Source organism: Amphiura filiformis, chromosome 2 (genome assembly GCF_039555335.1).
Source record: "Amphiura filiformis chromosome 2, Afil_fr2py, whole genome shotgun sequence".
Taxonomy (NCBI): Eukaryota; Metazoa; Echinodermata; class Ophiuroidea; order Amphilepidida; family Amphiuridae; genus Amphiura; species Amphiura filiformis.
In genome coordinates this window covers 62870777-62888040 of record NC_092629.1, presented here as the reverse complement: position 1 = coordinate 62888040, position 17264 = coordinate 62870777, and the positions used below count along the sequence as shown (strand labels likewise).

General features: G+C 36.1%; 1 protein-coding gene across 2 annotated transcripts in view; it reads right to left on the bottom strand.

The window, feature by feature from the left end:
- Window positions 1–17264, bottom strand: part of LOC140146515 (DNA helicase MCM8-like) — a 105503-nt gene that overhangs the window by 14943 nt on the left and 73296 nt on the right. For both annotated transcript variants that reach the window (XM_072168389.1, XM_072168390.1), the window contains exons 16-17: window positions 12522–12586; window positions 10641–10771 (exon numbers count right to left, since the gene is read on the bottom strand). In XM_072168389.1, the coding sequence (XP_072024490.1) occupies window positions 10641–10771; window positions 12522–12586 (196 nt within the window). The remainder of the gene's footprint in view (window positions 1–10640; window positions 10772–12521; window positions 12587–17264) is intronic.

The following is a 17264-nucleotide window of genomic DNA, read 5'->3' as shown; positions in this document are numbered from 1 at the left end:
GGAGTAAAAAACAATAAAATACATAAGAAAATAGACATTAAAAAACTTTAGAACCAAGTATACTAGACCTTTGGTGTTTTCAGTAAATGATAGCCTATTATATGTATAATGTAATAATTACAGTAACTCAATTTTCAAAAATGCCTCCTTTTGCCCCCACGGACCAGATCGCGTCACATATGTATAGTGTAACATTGTTATGGAAATAAAATGAAAGTTCAAAGTTGTTTACACAAATTTAATCCATGAGCTACAAGGAAGTTCTGGAATGAATTTCATTTTTTGGGTCATACATCCCTGTTTACACCACTCATTGCTATGGTACCCTTGGGGTGGATCACCCCACATACCACAAGTATGACTCTGTATCATAACAATCAAAGCACCATATGTTTTGACTCAGGAAGGAAGGCAAACTTTATCTCTACTACATATCTACATATTGCAGGCCAATCATAGTAATGATAACTTGTCCACCTACACAAATCGAGCATTTTCTATTTGCTGCACAGTTCATCATAGATCGACTAATCTACTGTAGATTCATTTGCAGTGTCAATTTATATTTTGTGACAGTAAGTCCACATTGATCCGCATAAGAGAAGTCCACATTGATGTGAATCTCGTCTCCCCGTGTGGAGTCACCCCATATCATAAACTGTCCACCTGTACAATTCCATCACTTTCTATTTGCTACACACTTGTTCATCATACTTCCACGAATCCACCTGTCGTTTCATTCATCTGCTGCCAGTATGGACGCATTCATCATGTTTTCTCTGATTTGCCTGCTTGCTACTTTTCCTTTGTTCACCGTGGAATCATCTGGACGATACAAGTATCCAAAAGGGTTACCTTGCAAAATGTATGACACCACTAAGTTAGACTGCGCTGATAGACAACTTAAACTAATTCCACTGCTGAAAGACAGCAACACCACAAGTTTAGATTTAACTAACAATCAACTTGAAACTGTCAACGGAATGAGTTTCACTCATCTCCCTTCACTTCAGGATTTAGACTTGAGCCACAACTCTGTGAGGAATATTAGTTTTAACACAAGCTTGTCTCTGCTAGTGTTGGCCTTGAGCTACAACGACATACGCAATATCACCACCGATACATTCGCAGGATTGAACAAGCTGGAAACTCTTGATCTTAGCAGCAACAACATACGCAATATCACCACCGATACATTCACTGGACTGAAAAAGCTAGAAACTCTAGATCTAAGCCATCAAAACCAACTTACTTTGCATGGAGCCCCATTTCTCTGTATTGCATCATTGAAAATCTTGAATCTTACTGCCATACATACCAGATGGCTACCACCATCAGTATTTAGTGGGTTACACAGGTTGCAGAAGCTTGATATATCCAGCAATCATATTCATTCTTTACCTGATGCTCTGTTTAAAGACCTTAGCCTGGAGTATTTAGATATATCCCGCAACAGAATATCAAGTGTACCAGAGACATTGTTTGTGAATCTCACCAGTCTGGAGTATTTAGATCTATCTTCCAATCACATATCAAGCTTATCAGAGACATTGTTTGTGAATCTCAACAGTCTGAAGTATTTAGATCTTTCCAACAATTATTACATATCAAGCTTACCAGAGACTTTGTTTGTGAATCTTACCAGTCTCAAGGAGTTGCATGCATCTTTGTATTCATATACACTGTTGCATGATATAGACACATGGTTACCATGGCCATTTTTGCCAGCTTCACTATCTACTGTGAACCTTGAAGTTTACCTGCAGCCCTTGGATAATTTATACCACAAATCCTGGAGAGAGAGACATGCTAAAAATAGGACAGCTGGATTAGTACTGAAGCCATCTGTATCATCTTTGCACATTTCATATTGCACTTTAAATGATCACATTGAATTATCATTTGAAGATGCTGCATTTATTTTGTTTCCAAACCTGCACAGCTTGAGTATAAATGGCGGCTGTGGGAGTCAAAATATAATATATTTATCAAATTATTCCTTCCAAGGCTTATCCCACCTAGAGTCACTGGATCTCAGTAATAATGGTATTACAATGCCTGTTTTCTCACTGCCATTGCTACCAAACTCACTAAAAGACTTGGATTTTAGCAATAACGACATATCCACATATGGAAGTTTTTTCAAAAACTACCAATTGGAATCCCTTGATATCTCTCATAATCCTATAAACAGCCTGGACCTATCAAAACTTGTTAAACTAACCAATGTGCAATGCAATGATATTATCACTAAAGATTTTATGGTGAGTATCCGCTTCAATTCACCTCTCAAAAGCATTAACATTTCTCCAACAAATATTGCATCATTAACATTTTTTGATCCACACGGGTCCACTTCGTCATTGTGTGTTTTATCACCGGCGCTTGAGGAAGTTACTTTCATTAAACTTAGATTCAGCCCAGGATATGGATGGGGTAACTGTTCACATGTCAAGACCCTTGTCATATCTGACTGTAGAGGAAATATTTTTGGTGATAAAGAAACATCCCATTTTCCACAACTTGAAAACCTGGAATTAACAAACTGTAGATTGTCAACAATTGGCTATGTTTTTCTTCAGAGTTGTAGCTTGCAATATTTAAATCTGAGTAACAATAACATTGTGAGCATCAATGGAATTATGTTTTCCTCACTAACACACCTGAAACAGATGGATCTCAGTCATAATAAAATAGAAAGCTTACCAGATAATCTATTTCAGAACATGTTAAATCTTACCTACCTTAATTTGGCTGGAAACCAACTTGGTAACTTGAATGATTTGAAAGGTCTGACTGCCCTACAAACACTTATCGTATCTGATAACGTATTGACAAGACTACCAACCTTTATGATGAAATTGCCATACAATTTGCATTATGTGGATATTGGAGACAATGCACTGTCTTGTACCTGTGATATACAACCCTTGCAAGATTGGATACTCTCAGATCAGGGAACATATATTGGTCCACAGCTTTCTTACTTGTGTAAGACTCCTCTAAGCATGGAAAATGTTGGTATTACTGTATTTATTTTAGACTGTAGTCTGCATCTTGAACACTACATTGCTCCTTGCATGTCAGCTCTATTTCTCATCTGTATACTAAGTGTTATTGTGTACAAATATCGAAGGCGCATACATTACAAATTCTGGGTGTTGTTATATCAGAGAAGATATCAACGATATGTGGACAATGACGATGATGCTGATATCATGAATAGTGATGATGAGGATGATGTTGATGCCGATCACAGATATGAAGCACCCATCATGCGGCGTCAATATCACGCATATGTTGCCTACCACAGAGAGAGTGAAGCATGGGTAAATGATCAACTGGTTCGAATCATTGAGGATGGACCAGAACCATTTCGTCTCTGTTTGAAAGAGAGAGGCGACATTCCAGCTGGGCATTACATTCTCAATGCCATATGCCACGGTATCTATAAAAGCCGGAAAACTATCGCAGTTTTATCACAGAATTTCATGGATGATGGATGGTGTCATTATCAGCTACAGATTGCACAGATGCGACTGGTAAGGGACAATGAAGATGTACTTATTCTTGTACAGATTGAAGAAATTCCTGATGACAAAAAGACATTGTTGCTTCGTCAGATATTACTCAACAAAGAAGTCTTGAAGTGGTCTGAAGATCCAATACAACAAGAGTTGTTTTGGAATCAGTTAAAAATGAAACTACGTAAACCAGCACGAGTTGATCGTAGATATGAAATAGTTTAAAACAAAATTTACAAAAAGTTGTTTTGAAACATTTTCTGACTTTGGTTGACACTTTATACCGTTGTTGGTATAACAAAAGAGAGAATTGATCCCCGATGGACATGTATGTATCTCGCTTGGATAATTGCTCTAATTAAATAAGAAAATGCTAAATATTATGAAGTATGAGTATAATTATCAAGGCAAGATTATAGGTCAGTTAAGGGAAGGGGTATGAGCGTTTGGACAGTATTTATTGTGGGACATTAGAGCACATCAGACATATCGAATTGCATTCTGAATACGAAGAATGTCCTTCTGATATCAAATAATTTTGATTTTTGAAATTACGCAATGTAATACACATTTTATGGCAAATCATTAAAATTGATATTTTTGATATTTAACAGTACTTGAAGTAAACTTTATAAATCTGATGATTTATACTTAAAGTGTATGTAGGTGGGATGAAAAGCCGACGATCAATTGAAAATTTTGACCTTTTCGTATTGAAGATATGGATTTTTTTTCCCAAAACACCAAAAAAAAAAAAAAATAGGTCTTTTGGGAAAAAAATCCATATCTTCAATATAAAAGGTCAAAATTTTCAATTGATCGTCGGCTTTTCCTCCCAGCTACATACACTTTAAGAATATATCATTAGATTTATAAAATTTATTTCGAGGACTGTTATATATCAAAAATTTGAAAAATGTCAAATTTTAATAATTTGTCATAAAATTTGTATTATATTGTGAATTTCAAAAAACGAAAATTATTTGATATCAGAAAGACATGCTTCGTATTCAGAATGCAATTCGATACGTCTGAGGTGCCCTCATGTCCCACAAAAAATACTGTTGAAACGCCATAAAAGCCACACCAACATATACATCACCCTCTTTAAGCCTCAAGAAAGGGAGTCTGTAATTCATCCTCTTGAAGCCTGTAACAAGGACATTAAAGCATGGGCCATTAAGGGCAGAGTAATGGGAGACACATTCGTCCACACCCGAATTTGAGATTTCTTGATATTTATCAACATTAAGATGTATTCTTTCACTTGAAACTGATAAAAATACAACTTCCTAATATTTACTAGTATTTTTGCTTGATTTATTTCACTATTTTCAACTCTAAAAAGTCACATGGCTCAAGACAGCTTAGTAAATTGGCGGAAATAATGAGTCAGAAACGCGCTGAATCACGAAATATTGTGATTACGCGCGATTCGCGTCAGCGTGACGCGCGCAACTCTTCAAGTATGTCCAACGCAGTCAAGGCGCATTCGGTATGTTGTTAACGCCAGCAAATGTGATGTAAACAAAACAAAAATTTGCAGTGAAAAAAAGCCACTTAGATTTTTTAATTATTTTGGATTTAGGCGCACTAAAAGCAGACATTATAGATTCATTGGTGCAAAAAGATGCATATTTACACCATGCACCAGATACAGCTTTTACAAGCGTAAAAGTCTTGCCGTTTTAAAATATAAGGACGTTTTGTGCATAATTTTGACATTTTATTACTAAAACGTCGATTTCTCAGAGTTCATTTTTGACAATATTGTACGATTTTTGTGACAAGATAACTCGAAAAATATGCAAGCAAAAGGTAAACTTTTTGCACTATCGTTTAGAGCACATCAGAGTCTAGGGAAGGTTTTCTCATTTTTTAAAAATATTTGTTTTAAACAAAAATATACACCATTATGTGCAATTTTTAGCTTAATAGAGTGACAAAATTGCATTTTTCACATGTTTTTGGCAATATTTCGAAAAATAAGTCGAATTTCAAAAAAATAAAAAAACCTTCCCTAAATTCATGTCTCTTCTCCATGAAAAACTAACTAAATTTTTTTACTCGAGCGGATTTTTTTAAAGTTGTCACAAAAAATTGGGGTAAAAAGTGCATTTTTGTGATTTTTTCAAAAACTCGAAATTTTGGAACAAATCTGACGTCACCATGGGATTCCATGACTCATTTCCTTTCCAAAAATGTATAGTTTTATATACTTTGGACATACAATTCAAAAATAATGATGCTCGAAAAGGTCCGTGTACTCTCCCATTACTCTGCCCTTAAGCTCCAATTCAATGATGAGAAGACAGAGATATTACACTTCAGCTCCTGTTTTATCGGCACTGAAAAACTTTCTATTGAAATTGGTGACTCTCATATCACCTCAAGCCCCATGAAGCTCGCTATTTGGGAGTCATATTGGATACTCATCTTAAACTGAAATCTCACATCAGCGCCAGCTGGGCTTTAATATACAAACTTGGACAATAATACCACAGAACGCGTAATCCATGCCTTCATCACTTCGCGCTTGGACTCTTGCAAAAGTCTCCTTTTTGCTTTGCCGGAATGTGACCTTCAGAAACTCCAAAGACTACGAAACGCTGCTGCTCGCCTGGTCATCTGCATCAAAAACAATGAACATTTAGTTTCCATCCTTAAACAACTGCACTGACTCCCAATTTCCCATCACATTAAGTACAAAGTTCTGTTGCTGGTATACAAAACTCTCATTGGACATGCACCTACTTATTTAGCCGATCTTTTGCATGTTACAAGCCTTCTCCCACGCTCCGGTCTTCATCACTCAATCTTTTCAAATTCCTGTCTCTACCTCCACAAACCACCTTCTATATGGACATAGAGAATTTTCAATGTCCAGCTCAATGCTCTGGAACACTCTACCACTGGAGGTTAGGAGCGCTGCTTCAATTACAGAATTCAAATCTAGACTTAAAGACTTTTCTTTTCAACAATTATAACTACACTACAAGATTCTTGGCGACGGAGTACCTCTGCTGCAATGGTACTTCGCGGCTACTACCGCTGCTACTACCGCTGCTACTACCGAGTACCCAAGCCCTTTGTGGCCGACGTTGGTACTACACCAAAGTACCAGCGTCGGCCAACATACTGTAGATACCCTTGTAGCAATATACTTACATCGATACTCCACCATGCTTCACCTAAGAGTCAACTGCGAATCTGCGATGTACCGAGTAGGTGACTTATAGGCACACCATAGTCGGGGGTACTTCAATGGCTCTTCAGTGGAAGTACCTGCACAGTTACCGCATCCATGGTGTACCCATGTGTTAGCAGTGAAGTAGCGGTGAAGGTACTCACCCGCGAGGTACTCTGTCGCCAAAATCCTTTGATCGTAAAGTTCATTGACTTCAAGGCGCGCCCATGGTACAAATACGTGGCCGACTACGCGTTCAACAAGGCTTGCACACGAACGCGTTGAAGTGAAGTTGTTTTCGTTGAATTATTAATTTGTTATGATGGATGCAATGCAATTGCTTGTTGCACAATGCAGTTTTTCTGTACGCCGGCGACAGTGTTATAGGACTAATCCGGTTGTTTTTCTGTTGTTTTCCGTTTTGTTCTGTTAGGAAAATAACACTTTAATTTGTTAATACCAAATAACCATCATCATTGTTATAATAATAATGTTTTAGCAATAATTAAATGTTACTCAGACCGATATAATATGTGAAGATCTTTCCGTTATAAATTGTCTTGTTCCAAAACCTGAAGATATGTTATTTATTTTATTTTGCTTTGATTTTTTTATAGGCCTAATTGTTTTATGTTTGTTTGATTGTTTACTTGGTTGGTTAGTTAGCTGTTTGCTTGGATGGTTGCTCAGCTTGGTTGTTTTCGTTGTAATTTTTATCTTATTTAATTATTTAGTAAGTCTATTATTTTTCAGAAATGTTTAGAAAAGATTGCATCATGTATTTATTGACATGTTCATATGGTTTTGCTTTAGTTATTTACTGATTTATTTATGACATATTTATTTAGTTGTTTACTTATTTATTTACTTTAATATATGTACTTATAAATTTACTTAGTTATTTAATTATTTCACTATTTATATATTTATTTTATTATCTTCACTTATTTATTTACTTACTCATTTAGATATTTATTTAGTTGCTTATTTATTTACTTGGTTATTTTCTTATTTTCTTGAATATTTACTTACTCATTTAGTTATTATTTATTTATTTATTTATTTGGGTAATTATTTATTTAATAACTTATTTGCTTGTTTACCTATTTCCTTATTTATTTACTTACTCCTTTAGTTAGTTATTTACTTATTTATTTACTCAGTTGCTTACATATGTATTAGTTTATTTACTTATTTATTCACTCATTTACTAATAGGCCTACTTAACTTATCCGCTTAACAAATGCCCAAAGAATAAGTAAGAAACATAACTCAAGAACATATTAATCAATATAAATCAATATGGCAACAGAAACAAATAAGAAATGGCAACCTGCTTGGCTCATTTTTTTTGCCAGAGTACCCACGTCGGTACTCGGCTGCGGAGTACCTGACAGTACCAGTGTCGGTACTCGGAGTACCTTCAAAGTAGCTACGCCACGAGGTATTCGCGAGTTGTAGCCGGCTTGCTGGTGCACAAGGGTCTGGTGGCCGACGTAGGTACTCGAGAGTAGCACCGCTGCTACTCTCATGAGAATCCTGTAGTGTAATTTAATTATATTATTGTTCTGATGTTGTTTGCTATGCCATGTATTGTAGTTTTAAGGCTATATGAATTTGTAATTAAGGTTTGCTGTAAATATTTTACTGTATTATATTTTCTTGATTCTCTCTATCTATGTGCAGCGCTCAGAGGCTTTTGTAATGTGCGCTATATCCCTTATTATTAATAATAATAATAATAATAAAGAGAGATTTAATATAGCGCCCAACGCAAATAGCCTCTCGGCGCTTTACAAAACATAATAACCTAGAGAACAATAATTTAAAAACAATATTTAGCCTAACTTAAACATACTATTTATTACACATACACAATATTGCAAGAAATTGAACGGGTACATTGCACAAGATTGGAAGCATACAGCAACTCATAGGTGGGGAGCCGAGCCGGGAGAAAGAAAACAGAGCAAAAACAAGGAGCCGGCAAAATGCAGACCACAGTCCACCACCCTAAGTCACTATGCAAGTCCAATCAAGTAAAAATAATAATGGCAACAACAATGCATTAACAATATTAAACAAGTTAAAAACAAGAATCAAATCAAAAGCGAAATGATTCCCAAAGTCAGATCATGCAGTGCTCCGCAGCCGGACCTAAACCATGGAGGCACAGAAGAGAACACAAACAAAAGGAAACAGAGAACTGCATAACCCAACCATGAGAAAAATACAGAGCAGCTTAATGGCAAAACCATCAGATTTTATACGAGTTTGATCCAAGGCACAGTTAAAAATATAAACATTATATCAGCTAAGTACAATAAATATTATAATACAGATCTAAAAGCTACACTTGGCATACTAACTTAAACATACTACATCAAAACTATGGAAAATGTCAATGTCAAAATGTCACCCACATTAACCATTCCCCTCTATGGGACATGAAATGATCTACGGTCATAGGGAAAATCAGAACGGGCCAATTGCTCCAAATTCTGAGACAAAATTAAACAAAATTTGTGATGTCTTTATTCAGGTCTGTTTGTCTAGTATTAGCCTGTTTTAAGATTGAAATTGAAAATTTCCTCATGCTTCAAATGCAATTGTAATTCTGGGTGCAGGTTAACAGGACAACTTTGCAATTACCCCCTCCCCTTCCCCACTGGAAATTTTGCCTGGCATGCCCACTGCATAAGCATCTGTCCGCATAGCAACTAAGCAAGTGGGGCATTATGCACAGAGTATTAAGCTCAATTATCTATTTTACCCATTAAGTACTTGTAGAAAAGAATTTATTATGTCGACTGCATATTTGTAAAACATGTATATCCTCTATGCATATTTTGCATGTATATATATTGTGGCTTTGTATTTGAGATCATTTTTCCCTACACTACATTCTGATAATAGTATATTTTCAGAGAATTATTTAATCGTAAATATGGCATTTATTATTCATTGTATCAATGATCATCATTTAAAATTTGTTCTGCTTAAAATTCTTGAGCATGTATTATTATTATTATTATTATGTTGTTTTTGTAATCCAGCTATTGTCAAATTGAGTTGATTCAATTTATACAATACTATGAGCAGCTCATAATAGGCAAGAATTATTATGTTATTGCGCGGGTCAATAAAGTCCCAACTTACGTCTGCTTATATTCACAGAAGCGCACATCAGTCACGCAATACGCAGTTCGCGTAAGTGCTGTACCCAGCTATGTGTACACCATTCTATATCAATCCACGATGCTAGGAGTCCCGCCTATTACTTGAGTCTGCTGATATTGTTCATTGTAATATTATATCAATGATTCTAGATTGTATTTAATGCTCTTGTTTCTTAAATTTCTGATTATTTTGTTGTGCTCTATGTATCACAGGTAATTTGATGATTGATGAATGGGTGAATGTAAATAAATGCACAGTGCACCTAAGTGTTGTACCATGTGGAACAATAAACAAGGCTCTAATGTGACACCAAAGAAAACTAAATTTTCACATTACCATCATCAGTCTCATTCACTTGTCTTGGTAACAATGACTTATACCATTTGAAATCTGCCACACCCCTGTGGAAAATATACGGAAAGTCTCCCACCGAGAGAGCATATTTTGAATTGACTAGGGTTATTTATTTTGCGACCCATACTCCCTCTTCCACAACATGGAGTATTTCATATGAATTGTCCACAATATCTAATTGTCTATTCTATTTGAATCCCTTACTCCCTCTGTGGAACATCTTCTGCAGGAAGTATGAATTTCAAATGGAATAGCCTATTGAGGTAGATCCAAAGAGAACTGAATAGTAAACATCCTCAGAAGTGCGCAGCCATGTACATGTAGCTTAGAGATGCCACTGTTTTATAGTACAGGAAGTACCACTCAAAAAGCCTGAAATCAATTATCCTACTTACTTGAGATTTTCTGATACTGTCTTGGCCTTATTGTAGTGTCCTCCTATAGGGTTAGCTGCAGCCAGAATAGAGGTCCGTGCTGGGAGACTACATACAATTCCTGCCTTAGCAATGCTTATGCTCTGTTGCTCCTGTAGTCAAAAGTTAAAAAAAAAGTGCATATAGTCAGACATCTGGGGCAGATTTTGGGTTAGGTCAAAATGATTGTCCTCCATAACCAAAACTTTTCTGGATAAGGGCATGTAGATTTTTGATCCTCTTACATCCCGTGCAGTATGATTTTACGCCTCTCCCACTGCAATAGATATGCTTCACATTTCCTATTTTTTCTTTGATTACTATGCTAATATTATATTGTTTTAAAGATGCAAATGGGGCTATTTTACTGCCATGGTAAAGCATGATATTTTCACAGTATCAATCTTTTCCCAATTTGAACTGTTTGTAGCAGTTTTGCAGTTCCTTATATTCACAGTTACAAACAGTTACACATTAAATCCTAGGGTCCATGCACAAAGAGTTAGACCCGGTCTGAAGTTAGACATGGTCTAAGTGGAACTTAATACCAGGAGAAAGAACATTTTCCTTTACATTTTCTTTAGTTAATTTGTATTATTTTTTTACTTTGCATTTAAATCTTTAGAATTTGCTAGCTACTCTAGGAAGGAAATAAGAGTAAAGGACCATTCCTGATGGAACTAAATTCCACTTAGACCAGGTCTAACTTTAGACCCGGTCTAACTCTTTTGTGCATACAGACCTATGGGTTAAAAATATTTTTGCAGGCTTTTAAATTCACGGTTTTGAAATAAACTGTGAAAAGTGCCAAACTAAAAACCAGGGGAAATTTCTGCTGTACAGTATCCCTTCAGTTATGTTGTAACCAGTTTAGAAGTGTGACAAAACTAAAGTAGATTATAGGCTCCTCCACTGAAATTCACTACTGAGTTATAGTATTTCAATGTGCATGTCGTCGGTTATCTTCACAGCACCAGTGCACACTAAAAACCACAAAAATTGTCCTGTTATACAGTATTCCTTCAATTATGCTTTAACCAGTTTAGAAGTGTGAACAAACTAATAAGTAGATTGTAGGCTTCTTCATGGAAATTCTTAATAAATATTTCAATGTGTTTGTCGTCGGTTTTCACAGCACCAGTGAAGGTGGTCCTTGTGTGAGTGAGGGTCCTCATGAAGTCAGAGATACATCTGGCAAAAGCTCAACCACTCACACAGGGACAGGCTGCACTGGCACTGTGATAACTGATGGCGTACTCATAAAAAAACTATAATCAACTTTTTTAAATACATTTAAAAATGTGACAATTCTGAAAGAAAAACTAACTTCTTCCTGGAATTCAAAAATCATGTCAGTTTTTAAAATTTGGTGTGAGCAGAATAGTAAGTAGGTTTAGTTCACAGAATTCACAGCCTTTTTTGATGAAAAAATTCACAAAAGGTCCACATTTGAGCCTGCAGCAACCCTATAATAAATCCTGGCTACAGGTCTGTACATACCATGGACAAAAAAAGAACAGACTGTGTTCAAGCAGTCAAAAGTCTCAGCATCATCCAATAATGAGGTCCGATTGTTCCATTAAAAATGCGACAAGCAAAAATGCGACAAGCAAAACTGCTACACACTTACCGCATATTTTTGCTACGCACTTACCGCATATTTTTACGGTCTATCGCGTAATAATCGCGACGGCAAACAAAGCTCTAACGTGTATACATACGCAAAGACACACAACGCTGGCATGATTGTTAGACACGGCACAATCGAACAATCGGCCCTCATGAATATGCGAGAATTCACAGCATACAAACAGGGGGACTTTGAGTGTTGATACATGGTCTGTAGTAGTCTGTGGTACATACCATAGCTTCTAGCAAAGCATTGTGCTGATTCCCCATCTTGTCAAACTCATCAATACAACAACATCCTGTACAAATAGCAAAAATAAAATGCAAATTGATTTTTCCTTCTTTATATAAGCATGAATATGATTTTGGTATATTCTTGTTAAAATGTTATTGTTGTTAGTATTATTATGTAGTGTCAGGTGTTGCACTAGACAGCGAATCAGAAAATTGAAATTGAAATGGGAGAACTGCATTATGGGAAGTGCAAGCTATCTTCTCTGAACAACCACAATCTGCCGATACCTTGTAACCACCACCAGGATACATAGCCTTTGATGTCGCAGTGGCTGAATCCAGCCTGTTATCCTGCTGGTGATGCAGCTGTGTAAATGCACTGCCACTGTGACATCCAACATGGCATTACTTTCAACTTGAGACGAGACACACTTTTAGCACCTTTGTGTGCGGCATGATGTACATGGGGGCATCCATCATTTTTACTGGAATACAGAATAGACTGGCTAAACATGGGCTGATAGATCTGGATGTGTCACTATTGACCCATGTTACAATATAGGGAAATTAAGTCATTCTTGGCTCGAACGTACCTGTTGCGTCCATGTAGCATGTACATGTACGCAACTTAAGGCACATGCATGTTTTCTTCTGTCATGCGCTATGTGCGTATGTGTTTATCGTGGAGCCACTAGCATTCCGATTGTTCCGAGTTTGGCCAAGAATTATCTAATTTACCTGTAGATAGCAAATCGGTACAGAAAATTGAAATGGAAGAAATGCATTGTGGGAAGTATAAGATATCTTCTCTGATAATACTCCATTGGAGGGATACACCATAAAGCAGAATCATAAGCATCAATATGATAATACTCCATTGGAGGGATACACCATAAAGCAGAATCATAAGCATCAATATGATAATACTCCATTGGAGGATACACCATAAAGCAGAATCATAAGCATCAATATGATAATACTCCATTGGAGGGATACACCATAAAGCAGAATCATAAGCATCAATATGATAATACTCCATTGGAGGGATACACCATAAAGCAGAATCATAAGCATCAATATGATAATACTCCATTGGAGGGACACACCATAAAGCAGAATCATAAGCATCAATATGATAATACTCCATTGGAGGGATACACCATAAAGCAGAATCATAAGCATCAATATGATAATACTCCATTGGAGGGATACACCATAAAGCAGAATCATAAGCATCAATATGATAATACTCCATTGGAGGGATACACCATGAAGCAGAATCATAAGCATCAATATGATAATACTCAATTGGAAGGATACACCATAAAGCAGAATCATAAGCATCAATATGATAATACTCCATTGGAGGGATACACCATAAAGCAGAATCATAAGCATCAATATGATAATACTCCATTGGAGGGATACACCATAAAGCAGAATCATAAGCATCAATATGATAATACTCCATTGGAGGGACACACCATAAAGCAGAATCATAAGCATCAATGTGATAATACTCCATTGGAGGGATACACCATAAAGCAGAATCATAAGCATCAATATGATAATACTCCATTGGAGGGATACACCATAAAGCAGAATCATAAGCATCAATATGATAATACTCAATTGGAAGGATACACCATAAAGCAGAATCATAAGCATCAATATGATAATACTCCATTGGAGGGATACACCATAAAGCAGAATCATAAGCATCAATATGATAATACTCCATTGGAGGGATACACCATAAAGCAGAATCATAAGCATCAATATGATAATACTCCATTGGAAGGATACACCATGAAGCAGAATCATAAGCATCAATATGATAATACTCCATTGGAAGGATACACCATAAAGCAGAATCATAAGCATCAATATGATAATACTCCATTGGAAGGATACACCATAAAGCAGAATCATAAGCATCAATATGATAATACTCCATTGGAGGATACACCATCAAAGCAGAATCATAAGCATCAATATGATAATACTCCATTGGAGGGATACACCATAAAGCAGAATCATAAGCATCAATATGATAATACTCCATTGGAGGGATACACCATAAAGCAGAATCATAAGCATCAATATGATAATACTCCATTGGAGGATACACCATAAAGCAGAATCATAAGCATCAATATGATAATACTCCATTGGAGGGATACACCATAAAGCAGAATCATAAGCATCAATATGATAATACTCCATTGGAGGGACACACCATAAAGCAGAATCATAAGCATCAATATGATAATACTCCATCGGAGGGACACACCATAAAGCAGAATCATAAGCATCAATATGAGATAATACTCCATTGGAGGGATACACCATAAAGCAGAATCATAAGCATCAATATGATAATACTCCATTGGAGGGATACACCATGAAGCAGAATCATAAGCATCAATATGATAATACTCCATTGGAAGGATACACCATGAAGCAGAATCATAAGCATCAATATGATAATACTCCATTGGAGGGACACACCATGAAGCAGAATCATAAGCATCAATATGATAATACTCCATTGGAGGGACACACCATAAAGCAGAATCATAAGCATCAATATGATAATACTCCATTGGAGGGATACACCATAAAGCAGAATCATAAGCATCAATATGATAATACTCCATTGGAGGGACACACCATAAAGCAGAATCATAAGCATCAATATGATAATACTCCATTGGAGGGATACACCATGAAGCAGAATCATAAGCATCAATATGATAATACTCCATTGGAAGGATACACCATGAAGCAGAATCATAAGCATCAATATGATAATACTCCATTGGAGGGACACACCATGAAGCAGAATCATAAGCATCAATATGATAATACTCCATTGGAGGGATACACCATGAAGCAGAATCATAAGCATCAATGTGATAATACTCCATTGGAGGGATACACCATAAAGCAGAATCATAAGCATCAATGTGATAATACTCCATTGGAGGGATACACCATAAAGCAGAATCATAAGCATCAATATGATAATACTCCATTGGAGGGATACACCATAAAGCAGAATCATAAGCATCAATATGATAATACTCCATTGGAGGGATACACCATGAAGCAGAATCATAAGCATCAATATGATAATACTCCATTGGAGGGATACACCATAAAGCAGAATCATAAGCATCAATATGATAATACTCCATTGGAGGGACACACCATAAAGCAGAATCATAAGCATCAATATGATAATACTCCATTGGAGGACACACCATAAAGCAGAATCATAAGCATCAATATGATAATACTCCATTGGAGGGACACACCATAAAGCAGAATCATAAGCATCAATATGATAATACTCCATTGGAGGGATACACCATAAAGCAGAATCATAAGCATCAATATGATAATACTCCATTGGAAGGATACACCATAAAGCAGAATCATAAGCATCAATATGATAATACTCCATTGGAAGGATACACCATAAAGCAGAATCATAAGCATCAATATGATAATACTCCATTGGAGGGATACACCATAAAGCAGAATCATAAGCATCAATATGATAATACTCCATTGGAGGGACACACCATAAAGCAGAATCATAAGCATCAGTATGATAATACTCCATTGGAGGGACACACCATAAAGCAGAATCATAAGCATCAAAAGCAGAATCATAAGCATCAATATGATAATACTCCATTGGAGGGACACACCATAAAGCAGAATCATAAGCATCAATATGATAATACTCCATTGGAGGGACACACCATAAAGCAGAATCATAAGCATCAATATGATAATACTCCATTGGAGGGAGACACCATAAAGCAGAATCATAAGCATCAATATGATAATACTCCATTGGAGGGATACACCATAAAGCAGAATCATAAGCATCAATATGATAATACTCCATTGGAAGGATACACCATAAAGCAGAATCATAAGCATCAATATGATAATACTCCATTGGAAGGATACACCATAAAGCAGAATCATAAGCATCAATATGATAATACTCCATTGGAGGACACACCATAAAGCAGAATCATAAGCATCAATATGATAATACTCCATTGGAGGGACACACCATAAAGCAGAATCATAAGCATCAATATGATAATACTCCATTGGAGGGATACACCATAAAGCAGAATCATAAGCATCAATATGATAATACTCCATTGGAGGGACACACCATAAAGCAGAATCATAAGCATCAATATGATAATACTCCATTGGAGGGACACACCATAAAGCAGAATCATAAGCATCAATATGATAATACTCCATTGGAGGGACACACCATAAAGCAGAATCATAAGCATCAATATGATAATACTCCATTGGAGGACACACCATAAAGCAGAATCATAAGCATCAATATGATAATACCCCATTGGAGGACACACCATAAAGCAGAATCATAAGCATCAATATGATAATACTCCATTGGAGGGACACACCATAAAGCAGAATCATAAGCATCAATATGATAATACTCCATTGGAGGGACACACCATAAAGCAGAATCATAAGCATCAATATGATAATACTCCATTGGAGGGACACACCATAAAGCAGAATCATAAGCATCAATATGATAATACTCCATTGGAGGGACACACCATAAAGCAGAATCATAAGCATCAATATGATAATACTCCATTGGAGGATACACCATAAAGCAGAATCATAAGCATCAATATGATAATACTCCATTGGATGCATAATCAA